The sequence below is a fragment of the Equus asinus genome, chromosome 4 (genome assembly GCF_041296235.1).
Source record: "Equus asinus isolate D_3611 breed Donkey chromosome 4, EquAss-T2T_v2, whole genome shotgun sequence".
In the NCBI taxonomy this organism is placed as follows: Eukaryota; Metazoa; Chordata; class Mammalia; order Perissodactyla; family Equidae; genus Equus; species Equus asinus.
Genome location: NC_091793.1, coordinates 89,893,925 through 89,912,944, shown reverse-complemented (window position 1 = coordinate 89,912,944; position 19,020 = coordinate 89,893,925). Strand labels below are relative to the sequence as shown.

The window sequence follows — 19,020 nt, the reverse complement described above, 5'->3', positions numbered from 1 at the left end:
AAGATTGGCCCCTGCGCTAACAACTGTTGCCAATCTTTCTTTTTTTAATTGCTTTTTCTCCCCAAATCTCCCCAGCACATAATTGTATATTTTAGTTGTGGGTCCTTCTAGTTGCGGCATGTGGGACACCACCTCAACATGGCCTGATGAGTGGTGCCATGTCCACACCCAGGATCCGAACAAGCAAAACCCCGGGCTGCTGAAGTGGAGTGTGCAAACTTAACCACTCAGCCACAGGGCCAGCCCAAAGGAGGGAGTTTTTGGAACCTGTGAGTTATAGCTTGTTCTTCAGAAGCACAGATAACAATCTGGACTTGTGATTGGCATCTGAATTGGGGCCATGGGAGAAATCTTGTGGGGTTGAGCCCTTAACCTGTGGGATCTGACACTATCTCCAGGGACTCCAGAGTTAAACTGTAGGACATCCAGCCAGTGTCCAAGAATTGCTTGGTATGGGAACGCCCCCCCCCCCACACACATTTGGTTACTAGAATCATCAGAATTGAAGTATTCTGTGAGTAGTGAGTAGAGTGTAAGAGTAGAGGAGAAACACGAGAGGAGTGTTTTCCCTCCCACAAACATTTAGGTAGCAAAACTTGATAAAACTAAGAGGACAGATAGAATAAATCTGCAAATATAATTACAGATTTTAACACTTCTCTATCGTTAAATGCTGGAATGAGCAGTAAAAAAAAAATGTGAGTAAGCTTATACACTATCAACTATTTCAACCAATTTGACTTAATTAATATTTATGGAAAACCATATACAACAATTGCAGATTACCCATTCTTCACCATGGCAAATGCAACATTCACTGAGATAAAGCATACTCTGAGTAATGAAACACATTTTAATACATATCAAAGAATTGAAATCATATATAGTTAGTCTTTGACCAGTACAGAATTAAGTTAGAAATCAATAAGGTCTGCACGTGCCAAATATTTTCAATTTACAAAACATACATTCAAATAATCTATGGATTAAAGAAGAAGTTATAAAGGAAAATAGAAAATATTTTGAAGTGAATTATAATGAAAATACAACACATAATAATTTGCAGGAAGCTTCTACTGTTAAATCATTACTTAGATAAATATTTATAGGTTTAAATGTACATATTCTAAAAGAAGAAAGGTCTAAAATTAACATTAAAATTTAACCTTAAGACACTAGAGAAAAAGAAAAAATTAAAACCAAAGTAAGTAGCAGAGGGGAAATATCAAAAGTAAGAGCAGAAATTAATGAATAGAAATAGACAAGCAAATCTAGTTCTTTATAATCATTGATAAAATTGATAAACCTGTGACAAAATTGATCGAGAAGAAAGGAGACAAAACACAAAATATCCACATGGGGAATAAAAAAGGAGATATCATTAGTTCCTACAATTTAGTACAACTGAATCAAGAAGAATTGGAAAAATGCATAGTTGACTACCTATTAAAGAAATTGAGGGGCCGGCCTGGTGGCATATTGGTTAAATTTGCGTGATCCACTCCGGTGGCCTGGGGATTGCATATTTGGATCCCAGGTGTGGACTTGGCACTGCTTGTCAAGCCACACTGTGGTGGCATTCTACATAAAATGGAGGAAGATTGACACAGATGTTAGTTCAGCGGCAGTCATCTTCAAGCACAAAAAAAGGAAGATTGGCAGCAGATGTTAGCTCAGGGCCAATCTTCCTCACAAAAAAAAAAGAATGAAAAGAAATTGAATTAGTAATTTAACAACTTCCCACAAAGAAAAGCCCAAGACCAGATAGCTTTATGAATAACTCTATCAAACATTTACGAGATATGTAATCTCAAATTCACACAAACTCTGTCAGAAAACAGAGTAGGTGAGAGCATTTCCTACATTATTTATAAGGCCAGCATTACCCTGATACTAGAACCTGATAGAACTATTACAAGAAAAGAAAATTTAAGTCTAATATCCCTCATGATTGTAGATGTAAAAATGCTTACCAAAATATTAGCAAATTGGATCCAGTGATATATACATGGACAATACATCATGCCAAAGTGTTACTTCAGAAATGCAATGTTAGTTTAACAGTTTTAAAATGTTAAATTTAATTAATATTAATTAATTTAATTTTCTGTTAAGGTAATTCACCACGTTATTGGAATAAATCAGAGGTGCTATATGATTACTTCAATAGATGCAAAAAAAATTTGACCAAATTCAGCACACTTTCATAATACAGTCTCAGCAAATGAAGAATATAAGGAAACATCCAAAATCCAATAAAGAGCAACTATGAAAAAATTTTTTCAGATAGTTTTATACTTAATAATGGAATAATAAACTTTATCCTCTAAGATTGAGATCAAAGTAATAATATATACTTTTTCTACTTCTATCTAATATTGAATTAGAAGCTCTGGCCACTGAAATAAGGCAAGAAAAATTTTAAAAAGCATAAGAACTAGAAGGAAAGAAGTAAAAGTGCTGTTATTTGCAGAAAGCGTGATTGTTTACATAGAAAATCCAAAGGAATCAACCCAAAAACTAGTATTAATAATAACTAAATCTAGCATGGTCACAATATAGAAGATCAGTATGAAAAAGGATTTTATATCTATATACTAGCAATAAACAAATGGAAAATTAAATTAAGTGATATTTACAATAGCATTGGAAAATATTGAATACTTGATGATAAGTTTAGTGAAAGATGTGCAAGATATTTACACTGAAAATTATGAAACGTTGATGGAAGAAAGTAAAGAAAATCTAAATAAATGGAGAGTAAGGCCATGTTTATGGTTTCAAAGACTCAGTACTGTTAAGATATCCATTCTCTTCAAATTGATCTTGATTCAAAACAAGTTCATTCAAAACTCCAATAGGATTTTCCCCTCTGAAAACTAACAATCTGTTTCTAAATTTATATGGAAATGTGAAGAATCTAGACTACACCAAACAATCTTGAAAAAGAAGAGTAAAATGGCACACTTTACATTGTCTGTTTTCAAGACCTCCTATACTTACTCTAAAGCCACAATCGTAAATACAGTGTAACATTGGCTACTTGTATATAAACAAGTGGAGAGTCCAGAAGTGGACCCATAGATACACAATTGATTGATTATTGAACAAGGTACCAAGTAAAATATACACACGTACCCACAAGAATTGCTAAAATAAAAACGATTAACACCACCAAATGTTCGTTAGCATGTGTGGTGAACAGAAATCTAATACATTGTGGGTTGGAATGTAAAATGGTACAGACACTTTTGAGAAATGTTTGGCATTTTTTTAAATAGGGTTAAACTTCTATCTACCCTATGGCCCTGAAACTCTATTCTTACCCAAAAATACTTGTACAAGAATGTTCAAAGCAGCTCTATTCATAATAGCCCCAAGTTAGAGACAAGCCAAATGTCCTTTAAAAGGAGAATGGATCAATAATATAAGATATTGTAAAACAGAATACTATTTGTCAACTAAAAAAGTACACAACATAGAGGAATGCCAAAAACATTAGGTTGGATGTAAGATGATTTACTTTATGATTCCACTTCTGTGAAACCAAGAACAGATGAAAATATTCTATGATGATTGAAATCAGAAAGTTGTTGCCTACGATGGGGAAATTGACAGAAAGGGGCAAGACAGAACTTTCCAAAGTGATACAAATGTTTCAAATCTTGTTTTGAAAGTGTATACAATTATAAAAATTCATCAAGCTGAACTCCTAAGATCTAGGCATTTATTTACGTAAATTATACTTCAGTTAAAAAATGTTCTTTTAGGGTCTTCTGTTTGGTCTGTTAAATTTGTTTCCACAGGTGTTAATTCTTCTAATTTGTAGTTTAGAGCTCTTATTTCATGGAGTTTGTTTTCTTGAAATGTTTCCTGATTCTTGATTGGATGTCATTTCTGTCTCAGAGAGCCTCTATTTACCTATCTGTAGGTATGGTTCTGTTTACTGTAGGCTACCTTACTGTAGGGCGATGGTAAGACCCGCTGTGGTGGTATATACTGGTAGCTCATTTCCTCAACGTTAAGCCCCCCTTTTTCCCCCGACAGTGGGGATTCTGCACAGCCTCTTTGGTCCATGCTCACACTAAAGGCCAGAGCCTTCCAAAGATCTCTGTTGTTGCTCTGTGTGTGTGGGTGGGTGTGCTTGTGTGTGTTGTTAGGGGCGGAGAGAGATGGGTTAATCTGCAAATCTTCTCCAAATGTGTTTACACAATAAGTTACACTGGTGGTTGTCTCAGTTCTCTGAGTGTGGAGCAACAATGCTGAAGCTCCTTCTACCTTTTGTGGCAGTTTTCTTCTGTGTATATTTATTTCAATGGTTTTCCATGTGGAGGAGAATTCCTAAAATTTCTGGCCCAAATTTAACTCCCGTATGCTTCTCTAGTGCTGTAATGAACTTACAATTAAAGAAAATGGGTTTGTTTTCTGTCATTTGTGGAGATTTGGGTTGGGACTTAGAGGCAAACACATTTGCTCCATTTACCATCTTGATCCAATTTCCCAAGTCACTTTTAATTAGCAGCTGTGTTGCTACTTTACATACTGATATACCCTAGTGACTCTCATTATCACTTTCACGTGGCCCTGTCTAGTGGTCTGTTGATCTGGCAGTGACCTGGACTCATGCTATTTGTAAGGTAGATATCTGACAAGCCCACAAAGGCAGACAATGGACCAATCTTTAAGGGACAGGCAGTTTTGCAGAAGGAGAAAATTACTTTAACAAACTTGTGCTTGCAAGAAATGGGATTGATGTTTCAGAATCTCTACCTGGAGATTCAACTCTAGAGACAAGCAGCCCCAAACTGAGACTGTAGGAGAGCCCTACTCAACATCACCTAGAATCTCCCTCAGCAACCGGGCCCCTGGCTGTTGATCATTCTAATGTTGACCTAACGCTTCAGGAGGTTGTATCTGTAAATTAGGGATGTGTTTGTGCACTAAAGTCAAGTGCTATTTGCTGAAGATAGTATGACTTCCATTTGACTTTCTTGCTGATGAAAACAGATGGGAAAGGTTTTCTTTCGTTGTTTGCTTTCACATTAAAAACAAATACTTAGTGCCAAAAACAAGGATTGAAGTACCGCAGTTCCCGCTCGCAGCTGTTACTTAGAGGTGGTCCAGAACTCTTCCTGGAGCACCAGCTAGTACACATCCATAGGAAGCCAGTAGTGAAAGGGACGTTTGTTCACTCCCTCTTTTTGCTCACTGTACACAGGTTGTTTGTGACATCGAGAGCTGTATGATATAAAATTCATGAAGGGTACAATTCTATTGACAACCTTTCCATGTTACAGAGCGGGAAACGAAATGAAACACGGAATAATTAGGCAACTTTGATTTATTTTAAAAAGAACATAGAAGATATTTTATGAAAGTTTAAGCCTTCTACAATGTCATTTGAAGGAAGATCACGCTTTGGTTATTATGATAAATTGGCATTAAACCAATCATTTTCATCAAATAGAATTTTAGTGCTGTTTTTTCCAATTTCTGAAAAGTAGTGTAAGAGATTTTCTGACTCCATTAAGACAGTTATTCATTGTAAAACAGTAAAAATTCTATAATTCTACAATCGAGAGATCAACATTTTGAAAAAAGTTTTTTCCTGAGGAAGATATGCCCTGAGCTAACATTTGTGCCAATCTTCCTCTATTTTTCTAGTATGTAGGCCACCAGCACAGTGTGGCTGCTAACAGAGTGGTGTTGGTCTGTGCCTGGGAACCAAAGCCTGGGCCAGCGAAGCAGAGTGTGCTGACCTTAACCCCTAGGCTACCAGGGCTGGCCCTAAGAGGTCAGCATTTTAAGCACTGTAGTTTTCCTGCCTCCATATCTTATTCTGTTGTAAAGATTGTATACTTTTATCAACAGATTTTATTTTTATTTAATATTCTATCTTTAAAATATATTTTAGTAGACACTTCACATGTATTAATATGGATAGAACATTGTCCCTTCCACTAAACAATTTAATTTTTCTCTTTTCTATTATAAATTATAGTGCAACCAATATCTTAGCAAATAAATATATGGGTACATATTCTGGTTATTTCCTAGGAGTTGATTCTCAGAAGGAGAATGAACAGCTGAAAAAAGGGTTGTATGAATGATCTATTTGTAGGCCCCATTTTCTATATTATTTCCAAGATTCTGCTGGTCTGAAGAGCTGCACATTTCTTTATTTCCTCATCGATCTGAATGGCGTTCTCCTGGAAGTTGAAGGAGATGACCATTCTTCCGTCAGGGATATATGAATAGTTGTTCTCCCTTACTGGAATCTCCAAACGAGCTCCCAAGAGCCATTTGTATGATCTGAACATTGTTTTTTCAGTCGTTTCTAGAAATGTTGCTCCAATTTATACTCCCACCAGTGTTAGTGTAACAATTATTGGATATTATGATTTCTTCAGAAATTTTGATAATTTAACATTAAAAAATGGCATTTGTATTCTCATTTTAATTTGCATTTCTTTATAAAAAATGTACAAGCTATTTGTATTCCTCTTTTGTGAAATATACATTTATGCCATTCATCCACCTATGCTTTAAACGGTTTGTCTTTTATCTATATGTAATTTAGATTAATTTAAAGCATGTACAAATTGACACAGAGCTTTGCCATATTTGTTAAAAATGTTCTAATTTGAAATAGTTAGAAAATTTTTCCATTGTTTTATGAAATACAAATATTTATATATATTTTTGTAGTCAAGTGTATTAATTTTTTTGTTTGCTTCTAATCTTAGAGAGCATTTTGAATTGTTAAATTTTTAATCTAGTCTTTTTCATGCCATAGATATGGATAATATAGTTGTGTTGTGTGTTTTAGAAGATAAGTATGTTCAGATGCACGAATTCAATTAATTTCTAGTTTCTTCCTTCAAAGAGTATCTCATTATATAATCTCTGTTAGTTACAATTAAGTTTCTTTAAATATAATTTCCCAGTATTTTACAAGCAATTATCTTTAAGTAGTGACTAATGATCCACATTTTCAAAGACTTAGTAAAATTTTTTTCTCCTCCTCTTCTTCTAGCCCAGAATTTTGTAATGTCAAACGGTAGGCCAACACAATCAGTCTTCTCTTAGAATTCCCCAAACTCTAAGTTATTTGGTTTGAAGTTACCAGACTAGGTTCAGCAAACAGGTTTGAAGGATAGCATCTGATGACTTGGAATTCTGGGTGCTGAGTTGTTTTTTGCCCAGAGTGGATATGATGCTATCCATTTTACATTTCAAGCAAACTGTGGCCCAGTTGTGCCCATGGATCTGTCATCAAACACAGCTCAGATTTCAGCTTTAACTTATCTAAATATAGGCTTACTGTGAGTGACAAGATCCTGGTAAATGGCATTCTCTGCCATCCTCTTTGATATTGTTTCTAGTAGGATGACTCATGGCTCTGCTTTGCTCTAGAAAATGTTTAATTACACTAGGGACTTTTCATTGAGTAAAAGCATCATTGACAGGCCAGCTGCCACCCTGACATCTTGGATTGTTATTCTACTGTCTGGAGATCACACAGTATTTACTTTTCCAACACTGACCATCCAAAGGGAATTTCAACTGGATTTCTACGCAGTCTGATGCTGTCGGGTGGAAAGACAATTGAAAGTTCAGATATATAGATAGAAATGTCTTGGTTTCTTTATGAGTTCCATAAAACTCTCAATGTTAAAAAGCTTGAATATTTTATTGTTTCATAAACTTTTTGGAGAGCATAAAAAAATAATTTTACCTCTTTGAATTTTATATTTTATTCAGCTAACAAAAGCATACACAAACATAGCTTTGATAGGAAACCTATTGCAATGTAATTACAATACCTTGAGACATGGGTCTCATTAAGGAAACAGTGTTCTTTGGTTCCACTGTTGACTACTTCTTTGAATGACACATGCCATCAAGCCACTAAATATGCGTACTTGAGTTCTCATTCAGAAGATTACCCAGTGGCTAGAAATGGTCATGAAATTTCCATTCTAGCCTTTGGTGCAGGTATGTATTGTAAAGCGATATTTCTTTGTCTTGACTGATTTTCACATCCTCCTGTCCCACTTGGAGCCTCATGCATTTTGAGTGTACACTGAGCTGAAAAGTGATGCCAGCTAGTAGGATTATATATCTCCTTAGTATGTTTTCAGAGCAGTGAGAATGCGTCCCTCCCCACTGATGAGGAAGACAGGAGACTTCTCATTGATAGGTTTTATGATTGATAAGGCTAACATTGCCTCATTTACTCTCTCTTATATTTGCACGGGTGGGAAGAGGTTCAGGGAGCCACTTAAAAAATCATGTAAATCTTTCAGCAAGAAAATTGTCTTCTCCTTTAAATCTTTCTGATTGTTTCTTCTCCATCACCTCCTCACTTTCTGTTCCAGGGTTCTTGGAGGATTAATGACTCTCACTTTTGAAAATGAGAGATGTGGGATAAATTATGTTCCAGATTTTACTGTTATCTTTGACACTTGCAAATTAGTTCAAGTGGGTAGAGAGATCCATAAAGATCAGTATTTGGTTTGTAAGTTCAGCCAGTGGTTGATGGTTACTCAGGCCTGTGTCTTAGGTCAGTCTGCTCTGTGTATTTAAATTGTTGCCCTCAGACGCTTCCAGTGCGTTAGGAATCTAGACCAGCAGCCCCTGCTTCCTCAGGTGCTGAGTGGGTGATGGATTTTGTACCACTCCCTGTGGAGCAAATTCTGAAGTTGAAAAATGGTCAATTGAGAGTTTACCCCTGTTAAAAGCTGGGATCTAGTTTGCCTGGTGTGCGCCCCGGGACCTCACAAGGACACTGACCTTTAGTCTTCTCTCTCTAACCTCACCCTGGGCCACATTAGGCCTTTGGTAGATCCTAGGCACTTTTGTCTTTATGGGCCCCTTCCATTAAAAAATTAAAAATTTGTTTTACCATTGAATTGGTATAAAGACAAATATGATCCAGGCTGAATGATATATTTATTCAAAGAATGGATATGATCCATTCTTTATGATATATTTATTACTATTACATTCATTTTTTCTTCTGATTTTAAAAGAAATTAAAATAAAAAGTTTTCATGGGCCCCAGGCACTGTGCCTAATGAACAAGTAGATTCTGCCCTCATACATTCAACCAAATACATTGTTCTTTATTCCGTCATTTAGACTACAGCCTTTCCCTAGTGTCAAGGCCAGACCCTACTCGAATCCTCTATGGTGGTTACTCGATGTGGGATGCTACCATGACAGTCAGCTACCACCCAGAACCATAGTCCTCCATAGTCCTCCAAGCACTGCTACTTGCTAAGAACCTCTGATGCCTCAGTCAGCCACTAAACCTGACCCCCTTGGATACTAACACAGGCCTGGAGTGCACTTGAGTTAAATTAGCTCTGTTATTTGTACCTCTAAATTATTTTCTAAAGAGGCATTTCCTACAGACAGTCCCTGCAAAGCCTGACTTTCTTCCTTCCCTCTGTTGGCATTGGCGTTGCAGTACACCTTACTGAGGAGGCTAATAGATACTCTCTGACTGCTGGCAAGACGATGCAGGCAAAACAAGTAGGCTATTAGGAGCAAATTCTTCCTCTTAGAAAACAAGTTCATTCTTCTTTGTGATACAATAAGCCTGAGCTGAGCCTGCTATGCTCTTCCTCCCACTTCCCTTCACCACTCAGCTTCCCGGAAGACTTGTTTACTTCACCTGTGGCCACTTCTGTTCATGCAATGAATTCAGCAGACCCTTGTTGAAGGCCTTCTTTGTGCCAGGAGCTTTGCCATGGGTTCCATTATTGTCCACAGATTCTGAGAGAGTGGGATTGAAATTAGCTCTCAATACTTAATTGTTGTTGTTGTTTGGTCTTTTGTTTTAATTATGAAAATAATACATGCTTTTGGAAAAAACACTCAAATAATAGCTAAGTATAAGAATGCAGCGTGAGAGTTTTGTGTTGTCTCCCCAGTTCCACCCAATTCTTCAAAGGTAATGGTCTTCAATCTTTTTTTCTCTGCTGCTTTCAAAACTTTGGACTTCACTCTAAAACAGTTTTTCCCTTCAGCTTTTGTGAGACTACTTTAAACATTTTCTTAATTTTTCACCTCCTTTCCTAAGGGTTTTTCCTATCGATTTTGCTGACCATCAAATTTTGTCCTTGAGATTTCCCTTTGTGATTTATCTCTTCTGATTTCCTTCTTTTAATGTGTCTTTGGGTTTAAACACATGGGGAACTGCACTTATAAATATGCTACCTCTGGTGTCTTGGAAAGAACTTCTTTTCATTCATTTGTATATAACTCCATTTTATAAACCTAATGTCTCTATGATCCAAAGGGTGTGTCTTTGCATTTCAAAATATGTTTATCAACTTTTATCCAAAGATTTCAAATATTTTATATCTTTTTGTCATGTAATTTCCAGATAAATTTCCACTTGGCAGTTGGGGAATCATTCCATTGTACATACAGTAGAGGCTGAGGTCATCCATTTGCCCCTGCAGACACACCCTCCCTTCATCCTTCTTTACAGTGCCCTTGACCTAGAGCCTGACTTGAATGGAGTACAAGAAAGAGATTTCTTGCCTATTAGCTTCTAGTGGAGTTTGGCCAATGGGGAGCCCCATTTAATTGGACAGAAGGCAGGATGTGAGGTTGGTGCATTTATTTCCCTGCATACTCCCTGCCAGGTTGCTATGGGTTGGCCATGTCCGCCTACTGAAGGCTACATCCTCTGGCGTGCAACTTATACCATGAAGGTCTCCCTCCAGGTTCTAGTTACTGATTCTTTGCCCCTTCTGGCCCAGGGTTTGTAAATGTGGATGCAACCCTGAGGTATTTCACTTCCCTTGTTGCTTTTCCTAAGTTCTGCCCACACAATAATAAATAGTCTCTTTATTAAATTCTCCTTATTTACACAGTTTGAGCATGGCTCTTTTTTTTTTTTCTCTCTTGCCGGCGCCTTAATTGATGTGCCTAAAACCTATTGAAGATATTTAAGTGATGTTCTTTAGGTTCTCCTTTGTCTCACAACATAAATTTTGTTTACTGTTTGTTCTGAATTCTCTAACTATAATTGCTGTCATGGTTTGCTAGCTGAATTCTCTGTCATGAACAGCATTCCATGGACTATGGTGATGATGGTGAGAGGAAGATTTTATCCTCTGTTTACTTCAGAGCATCTTTTCTTTTCTGGGATCTGAGGTGAAAACAGCTCTCCCACTACAAAGCTCCAGAATATTTCCTATGTAACATCACTAAATATCCCTCTGGCAAGACCATCTCAGGATGTAACTATTTAACTAACTAATACCCTGGACAGAGCCAGCTAAAACAGCATCTTAACTAGGGAGACCTACTATGACCTGGACGCTGACTGTCTGCTCTTCATTAACCTATTGTAATTAAAGCAATTTTCTCTCTTTCTCTTTTTCTCCATACAGATCTAACTGTTGGAGGAGACACTATTGTCTCCTCCCATTTACAAGGAAAAATATGTCACATTTTGGATTTGTTAGTTAACAGCAGGGACAATTTTGCACGTGAAAGTTTTCTAGCAAAAACTCTTTAATTTGTACAATATTTAAATGCTTCTGACATGTCTCATGATTTTTTAAATCACTGTTAGGTTTTTGAATTTTAAATTAGATTCAGTTATGAAATACCTTTTCCTTTCCATGAATATCAGAAGCCTTTGCTAACTACTTGTTGGAGAGAAATTTGAAACAGATTCTATTTACATATTTATTTATATTATATTTATATATTTATTTTTTATATATATTTATTTATGTACTTACATAGAATACAGTCTATGTATTCTCTTTAGGTTTAGCCTTCTTAGTTGTTAATTTGAGTCTTTTTATAAAGTGTGGAGGTAAAATGGCTGATCAATAATCAGATTTCTGATAAAAGGTTTATGGCTGGTGAAATATTTCTTCTCATGTTCAAAAGACCTCCACACGTCCCTGCAGCCCTTATACTGACTTTATGCATAAATAGGTTAACCTTTAGTTGATTAGAATATTTCATTAGTGTGAACATATCTCTTCTTGACCTTGTCAAATAATTGAGGTGTTAATTTCCTTCCTTAGATCCTTCAATCATGGACAAAGGGGTAGTCAATAAATTATGCAATTTGGAGAAATGCAGTGAAAGGAATTTTCAATGCTTTTGACACACAAAGCTCTGTTGTTTTTCTAGCTGCCATGGCCTTTTATTCCTATGACATTTAGAATTCAGCTTTAGGCAGTATACAATATTGATATCTGTGAAATGTAGTCCAAATCAGTGTTGTTTCTTTAGATCAACGGATGGTAAACAATGGCCCGGCCCATAGACCAAATTCTGCCTGTTTTGTATGAACTGTGAGCTAAAAACGGTTTTACGTTTTTTTAAATCAAAAGAAAAATAATCTCTTACTACACGTGAAAATGATATGAAATTCAAATTTCAGCGTCCATAAGTATAGTTTTATTGGAACATAACTACATTCGTCCATTATATATCCATAGCTGCTTTCACAATGCAATGGCAGAATCAAGTAGATGAGACAGAATCTTCAAAGTCTAAAAATCTCTGGCCTTTTACAGAAAAGTTTGCTGACACCTGGTTTTAGTAACCAAGTGTAGTTTGTCTTCACCTAAAATAATAACCTACCTGAAAAACTGAACCCTCTTGGTAGCTATTGAATCAATGATTTTCAAAACATCCCATGTGTAGGTTTTTTACCGCTAGTTTTATAAAAGATAAGAGGTATGCTAGCATTACTCCCATAGTGAGGGCCATAGCTGGGAAGTGAATAGAATCTATGAAAGTGTTTAGATGTCATTCTCTGGTTTGGTTATCAAGTATGCCGTACGGCATGGTACCTCACATTTGAAAGTGTCCTGGATATTTCAAAACTTTATATACAACCTTTTATTTACCTCAAAGTGGAGCAATAGCAAGAAAGGGAGCCAAACCTTTGTTTGTTTCAGATTAAATCAATCTCACCACATGCCTCATGAAGTAATGACTATGTGATATAAACACCACTGCCACCCATGCCCACTTTCTGTATAAAAGACCAAGAAATCTATGGATATAGTATGAATATATTTTCCTCATCTTTGTACTCAAAATGGGCCCCAGCAAGTATGAGAACAGGTGTTTCAATTATGGCCTTATCTAGGACTCTTGATTTTTGATGGACAATTGCACATAATATCTTTATTTGTTTTTTTTTTTTCCTTGCAATCTAGTTCCCAGCAGGAAATTTACTGAGCTGCCAACTTGTGATCATCTAATTGACTCAGAAAGAATCTGAATGAGTTTCTAAATATCCAACTGAAATCAATTGTGACTCTCTTTATTTTAGGCCCCAGGCAGATTGAAATTGAGACAATAAATGGAAGCACCTCATTCTGAAAGAATGAGAGTTGGCAGCTTTGCAGCAAGCTTCACATACATACACTCACACACACCCATGCACATCCACACACATAGACACACTCACACACACACTCATTTGCAAAGTTTTATATTCAGAAAGAATGCATGACTGGGTATATGTTTGGCATCTTATAATCTCTAGGTTTCTAAGATCCATGACTTCAGCAATCTAGAAAAACATTTCCTTCAATAGAAGGAAATACTGAGGGCTGTTGGCGGTATTGGGGAGCTATGGTTAACGTAGAGCTTAATTACGGAAACAGTTTTGTGTTCTCATTTTCTACTAAAGGACTTGAGACTCTAGTTTTTTTATACCCTTCCATTTTACTGACGGAAAAGTTTTTCCCAAGGTTTATCTATTCATGCACACTTTATGTTTAAATGCTTTCATTAAATTCCTGTTTGTGTGAAACAGAAACAACAAGGATTTCAAGCAGCATTGTGATGGGTATAGTAGCCCATCTGCCATTCTATCCTCTTTTCCTAACAGTTAGAGAAGAAATGACTATGAGAATAAACAAATTGTTTAACACAACCCCTCAATGTTAGACTTCTAAGTAGCTGAACCTTCAGGAAGGAGGGACCTGAATGTTCAGTTTTTACTGTGGTAGGTAATCAGGATGAGCACTATTAGAAACTGTGATTAGAGGTGAAGCATTGTAGCATAAAATCTACTGAGCATTGAGTAATTAAACAAACACACTCCATGAGCTATTGTTTTTAGGAGGTTCAATGGTGGGACACAGAAGTCTTCTGGTGCTGGGCGGAGAGAGACCTGTTTCACTCCAGATCCTTATAAAGGAGGCTCTTTCCAGCAATGGAGTTCAACAAGCCCTATCCCTCTCCCTCCCAAAGGAAGAGAGGATGCTGATGAGCTGCAAGAACACAGATAAGCACAACAGTCTGACTACGTACGGAGAAAAGCCATTTCTGACTCAGGTAGGAAAGGAGAAGCCAGCATTTTGCAAACCACGTTGGAGAGAGGAAACTCAGTAGGGAACAAGTCAAGACAAAGCTTGGAAGGAGCTTTGTTCCCAAGCTCATTTTATGCCCTTAAAAAAATAAGAGCCAAGTAGAGTGGAGAACTGTGGAGGATCCACTGAAGAGGACTGACAGAATTTGGATAATGCGTGGAAAAGGGCTTTGTTCATGCACTGGACTAGAACACACTGGCTAAGGGTTGTTCTCAGGCACTGCTCACTGTAAATTGATACCACACCATTGCATGATGTTCATAGCCGTGTGTGATTCTGCCAGACTAAATGTATTCAAAGCTAAGGGCTGTTCTCTTTAAGAATATGGGGAGATTATTAAGTATTAATAATTTTGTGTGTGTGTGAGGAAGATTGCCCCTGAGCTAATATCTGTGCCAATCTTCCTCTATTTTTTGTATGTGGGATGCCACGGCAACATTGTGGATCAGGAGAGAGTTTGGCCCTCGAGTCAGGCAGAGTTGGGTTCCAGACCTGGCTCTTTCATTATCCATGTCCTTGGCCTTTCTAGATATCATTTCCTTATCTGTTAAAGAGGATGTATTGATTTCCTAGGACTGCCATAGCAAAATACCATGAACTGGGTGGTTTAAAACAACAGAAATTCATTGTCTCACAGTTCTGGAGGCTAGAAGTCAAAAATCAAGGTGTTAACAGGGTGGGTCCCTTTTGAGGACCTCTCTCCTACCTTCTGCTGCAGGCCGACAATCCTTGGTGTTCCTTGGCTTGTGGAAGCCTCACTCCAATCTCTGCCTCTGTCTCACCATGGCATTCTCCTTGTGTGTGTGTCCAAATTTCCCTCTTTTTATAAGGGCTCCAGTCAAGTTGGATTAAGACCCACCCTAATGACCTCAGCTTAAGTTGGTTACATTTGTAATGTTCCTATTTCCAAATAAGGTCATATTCGTAAGTAAGGGGTTTAGGACTTCAATATGTGTTTTGGGAGAACACAATTTAACCCATAACAGTGGATAATAATTCAATACCTTCTCAAAGGACTAAGAGAGAGATGAAATATGTTGATAATGCAAAGACCATTGAAAGCAGGCCTGTGCCCACAGGAAAAAACATTTTTTGGGCCCCGCAACATCCATCATGTGTGGCTTTGTAATATAGTCAGTCTCTGAGACATGTTCACACCGCTGGTTCTACTTGTTGGAAAATTAATATTATGGTTATCATGAACATTACTATAATGTTTCTGTAACATTGCTTCTTCTGTGTGGGTGTGCTCAATCCTCTGTAAAGCTTCATATTGTCCGTGAACTTTCTCTCTGTTCTAACTGTTCAAAGTTCTGCTTGGAAGTGGCATTGAGCGGTATGAACTGGAAATCTGAATGGCTGTGTGAACACAAAGACAGATGGCAGAATCCCCATTGGAGTGTGTGGCCAGCACATGGCTGCTATTTGTTTTCACTCACAAGTAGTCAGCAGACACACTGTGATTGTACTGCAGCTGCAGTAAGATTTACTTCCAGAACTTTTCAGGACTATGGGGCAGTGTATAGCAGGGGTTACCTGGACAGCCTAAATCCTGAAAAGGAAGCAAAGAATCTTTTCATTTCTTGGGAACAGGATATATGAGGCAGGGTCCCTAGTGAATGAGTAGACATACTTTAATTTTCAAGAGAGACTTGGAAGCCAAACTTCTGCTTAATTAATAATTCTGACTTGTTTAACTTCTTCAGTGTTTTCATGTCATCTTCAGTCTAATGCCCAAGTTTTTTTTGCATCCCTTGCAATCTAGTTCATAATCTGGCCCCCAAAACTTTCAGATTCATCTTGCTATTTCTTGCCTCTCAATGTTACCAGTTTTTTTTGCATTTCTGACACGTGCAATTTCCTTGGAATGAAATTTCTACTTACTTCACCTGGATAATTTCTTACCTTCTTAAAACTTCAGCTCAGGCTTCATTTCTCCCAAGGAATCTTCTTCATACCCTACCCTCCCCCCTCCCCCTGCCCCAGCCTAGGATCATTGGGCATCTATCGTATTATTTCTCAAATTAAACTTTTTTTGCTTTTCACCTGGACAATATCTTTTTCATTTTGAGTCCTTAGGGTCTAGAAAGTGGTTAGTGTTCAATAACAGTTAGTTGAATTTAATAAGAATGAATTTTTTAATCGCTTTCTCTCTCTTTTTCAGACAACTTGGGAGAAAAATAAACAGAGATGTGAGATCCTTAGTCCTCTTCAAAAGAGTGAACTTCTTCTTTCTGTCCGTGGACGCCGCCGAGTAAGCATCGTTAGTCTCCCCTCCCACTGCAGTCATGTCTAAGTCAGAGTCTCCCAAAGAACCCGAACAGCTGCGGAAGCTCTTCATCGGAGGTTTGAGCTTTGAAACAACCGATGAGAGTCTCAGGAGCCATTTTGAGCAATGGGGAACGCTCACGGACTGTGTGGTAATGAGAGATCCAAACACCAAGCGCTCCAGAGGCTTTGGCTTTGTCACGTACGCCACTGTGGAGGAGGTGGATGCAGCTATGAATGCAAGGCCACACAAGGTGGATGGACGAGTTGTGGAACCAAAGAGGGCCGTCTCAAGAGAAGATTCTCAAAGACCTGGTGCCCACTTAACTGTGAAAAAGATTTTTGTTGGTGGCATTAAAGAAGATACTGAAGAACATCACCTAAGAGATTACTTTGAACAATATGGGAAAATTGAAGTGATTGAAATCATGACTGACAGAGGCAGTGGCAAGAAGAGAGGATGTGCTTTTGTAACTTTTGATGACCACGACTCCGTAGACAAGATTGTTATTCAGAAATACCATACTGTGAATGGCCACAACTGCGAAGTAAGGAAAGCCCTATCTAAGCAAGAGATGGCTAGTGCTTCATCCAGCCAAAGAGGTCGAAGTGGTTCTGGAAATTTTGGCGGTGGTCTTGGAGGTGGTTTTGGTGGGAATGACAACTTTGGTCGCGGAGGAAACTTCAGTGGTCGAAAAGGACAACACAAAGAAGGAGAACTACAGGCCGATATCACTGATGAACATAGATGCAAAAATCCTCAACAAAATTTTGGCAAACCGATTACAGCAATACATCAAAAAGATTATACACCATGATCAAGTGGGATTTATACCAGGGACACAGGGATGGTTCAACATCCGCAAGTCAATCAACGTGATACACTACATCAACAAAATGAAAAACAAAAACCACATGATCATCTCAATAGACGCAGAGAAAGCATTCGACAAGATCCAACACCCATTTATGATAAAAACCCTCAGTAAAATGGGTATAGAAGGAAAGTACCTCAACATAATAAAGGCCATATATGATAGACCCACAGCCAACATCATACTCAATGGACAAAAGTTGAAAGCCATCCCTCTGAGGACAGGAACAAGACAAGGGTGCCCACTTTCACCACTCCTATTCAACATAGTACTGGAGGTGCTGGCCAGAGCAATTCGGCAGGAAAAAAAAATAAAAGGAATCCAAATAGGTAACGAAGAAGTAAAACTCGCGTTGTTTGCAGACGACATGATCTTATACATAGAAAACCCCAAAGAATCCACAGAAAAACTATTAGAAATAATCAACAACTACAGCAAAGTAGCAGGGTATAAAATTAACGTGCATAAATCAGTAGCATTTCTATACACTAACAATAAACTAACAGAAAAAGAACTCAAGAACTCTATCCCATTCACAATCGAAACGAAAAGAATAAAATACCTTGGGATAAACTTAACCAAGGAAGTGAAGGATCTATACAATGAAAACTACAAGACTTTCTTGAAAGAAATAGGCGATGACATAAAGAGATGGAAAAACATTCCTTGCACATGGATTGGAAGAATAAACATAGTTAAAATGTCCATACTACCTAAAGCAATATACAGATTCAATGCTATCCCAATCAGAATCCCAAGAACATTCTTCACAGAAATTGAACAAACAATCCTAAAATTCATATGGGGGAACAAAAGACCACGAATTGCTAAAGCAATCCTGAGCAAGAAAAACAAAGCCTGCGGAATCACAATCCCCGATTTCAAAACATACTACAAAGCTACAGTGATCAAAACAGCATGGTACTGGTACAAAAACAGGTCCACAGATCAATGGAACAGAATTGAAAGCCCAGAGATAAAACCACACATCTATGGACAGCTAATCTTCGACAAAGGAGCAGAGGGCCTACAATGGAGAAAAGAAAGTCTCTTCAACAAATGGTGCTGGGAAAACTGGACAGCCACATGCAAAAGATTGAAAATCGACCATTCTTTTTCACCACACACCAAAATAAACTCAAAATGGATCAAAGACCTAAAGATTAGGCCTGAGACAATAAGTCTTTTGGAAGAGAATATAGGCAGTACACTCTTTGACATCAGTTTCAAAAGAATCTTTTCGGACACTGTAACTCCTCAGTTGAGGGAAACAATAGAAAGAATAAACAAATGGGACTTCATCAGACTAAAGAGCTTCTTCAAGGCAAGGGAAAACAGGATTGAAACAAAAAAACAGCTCACTAATTGGGAAAAAATATTTACAAGCCACTTATCCGAAAAAGGGTTAATCTCCATAATATACAAAGAACTCACACTGCTTAACAACAAAAAAACAAACAACCCGATCAAAAAATGGGCAGAGGACATGAACAGACATT

The 19,020-nt window shown here is 37.5% G+C and overlaps 1 protein-coding gene across 1 annotated transcript in view; it reads left to right on the top strand.

Annotated features, from left to right (window-relative positions):
- LOC106825075 (heterogeneous nuclear ribonucleoprotein A1-like) overlaps positions 1 to 18,056 on the top strand; it is a 202,700-nt gene extending 184,644 nt beyond the window's left edge. Inside the window, exon 4 of the mRNA XM_070507657.1 lies at positions 16,543 to 18,056. Coding sequence (XP_070363758.1) covers positions 16,667 to 17,464 — 798 coding nt within the window. The 5' untranslated portion in view covers positions 16,543 to 16,666 and the 3' untranslated portion in view covers positions 17,465 to 18,056. The remainder of the gene's footprint in view (positions 1 to 16,542) is intronic.
- The last annotated feature ends 964 nt before the right edge of the window (positions 18,057 to 19,020 follow it).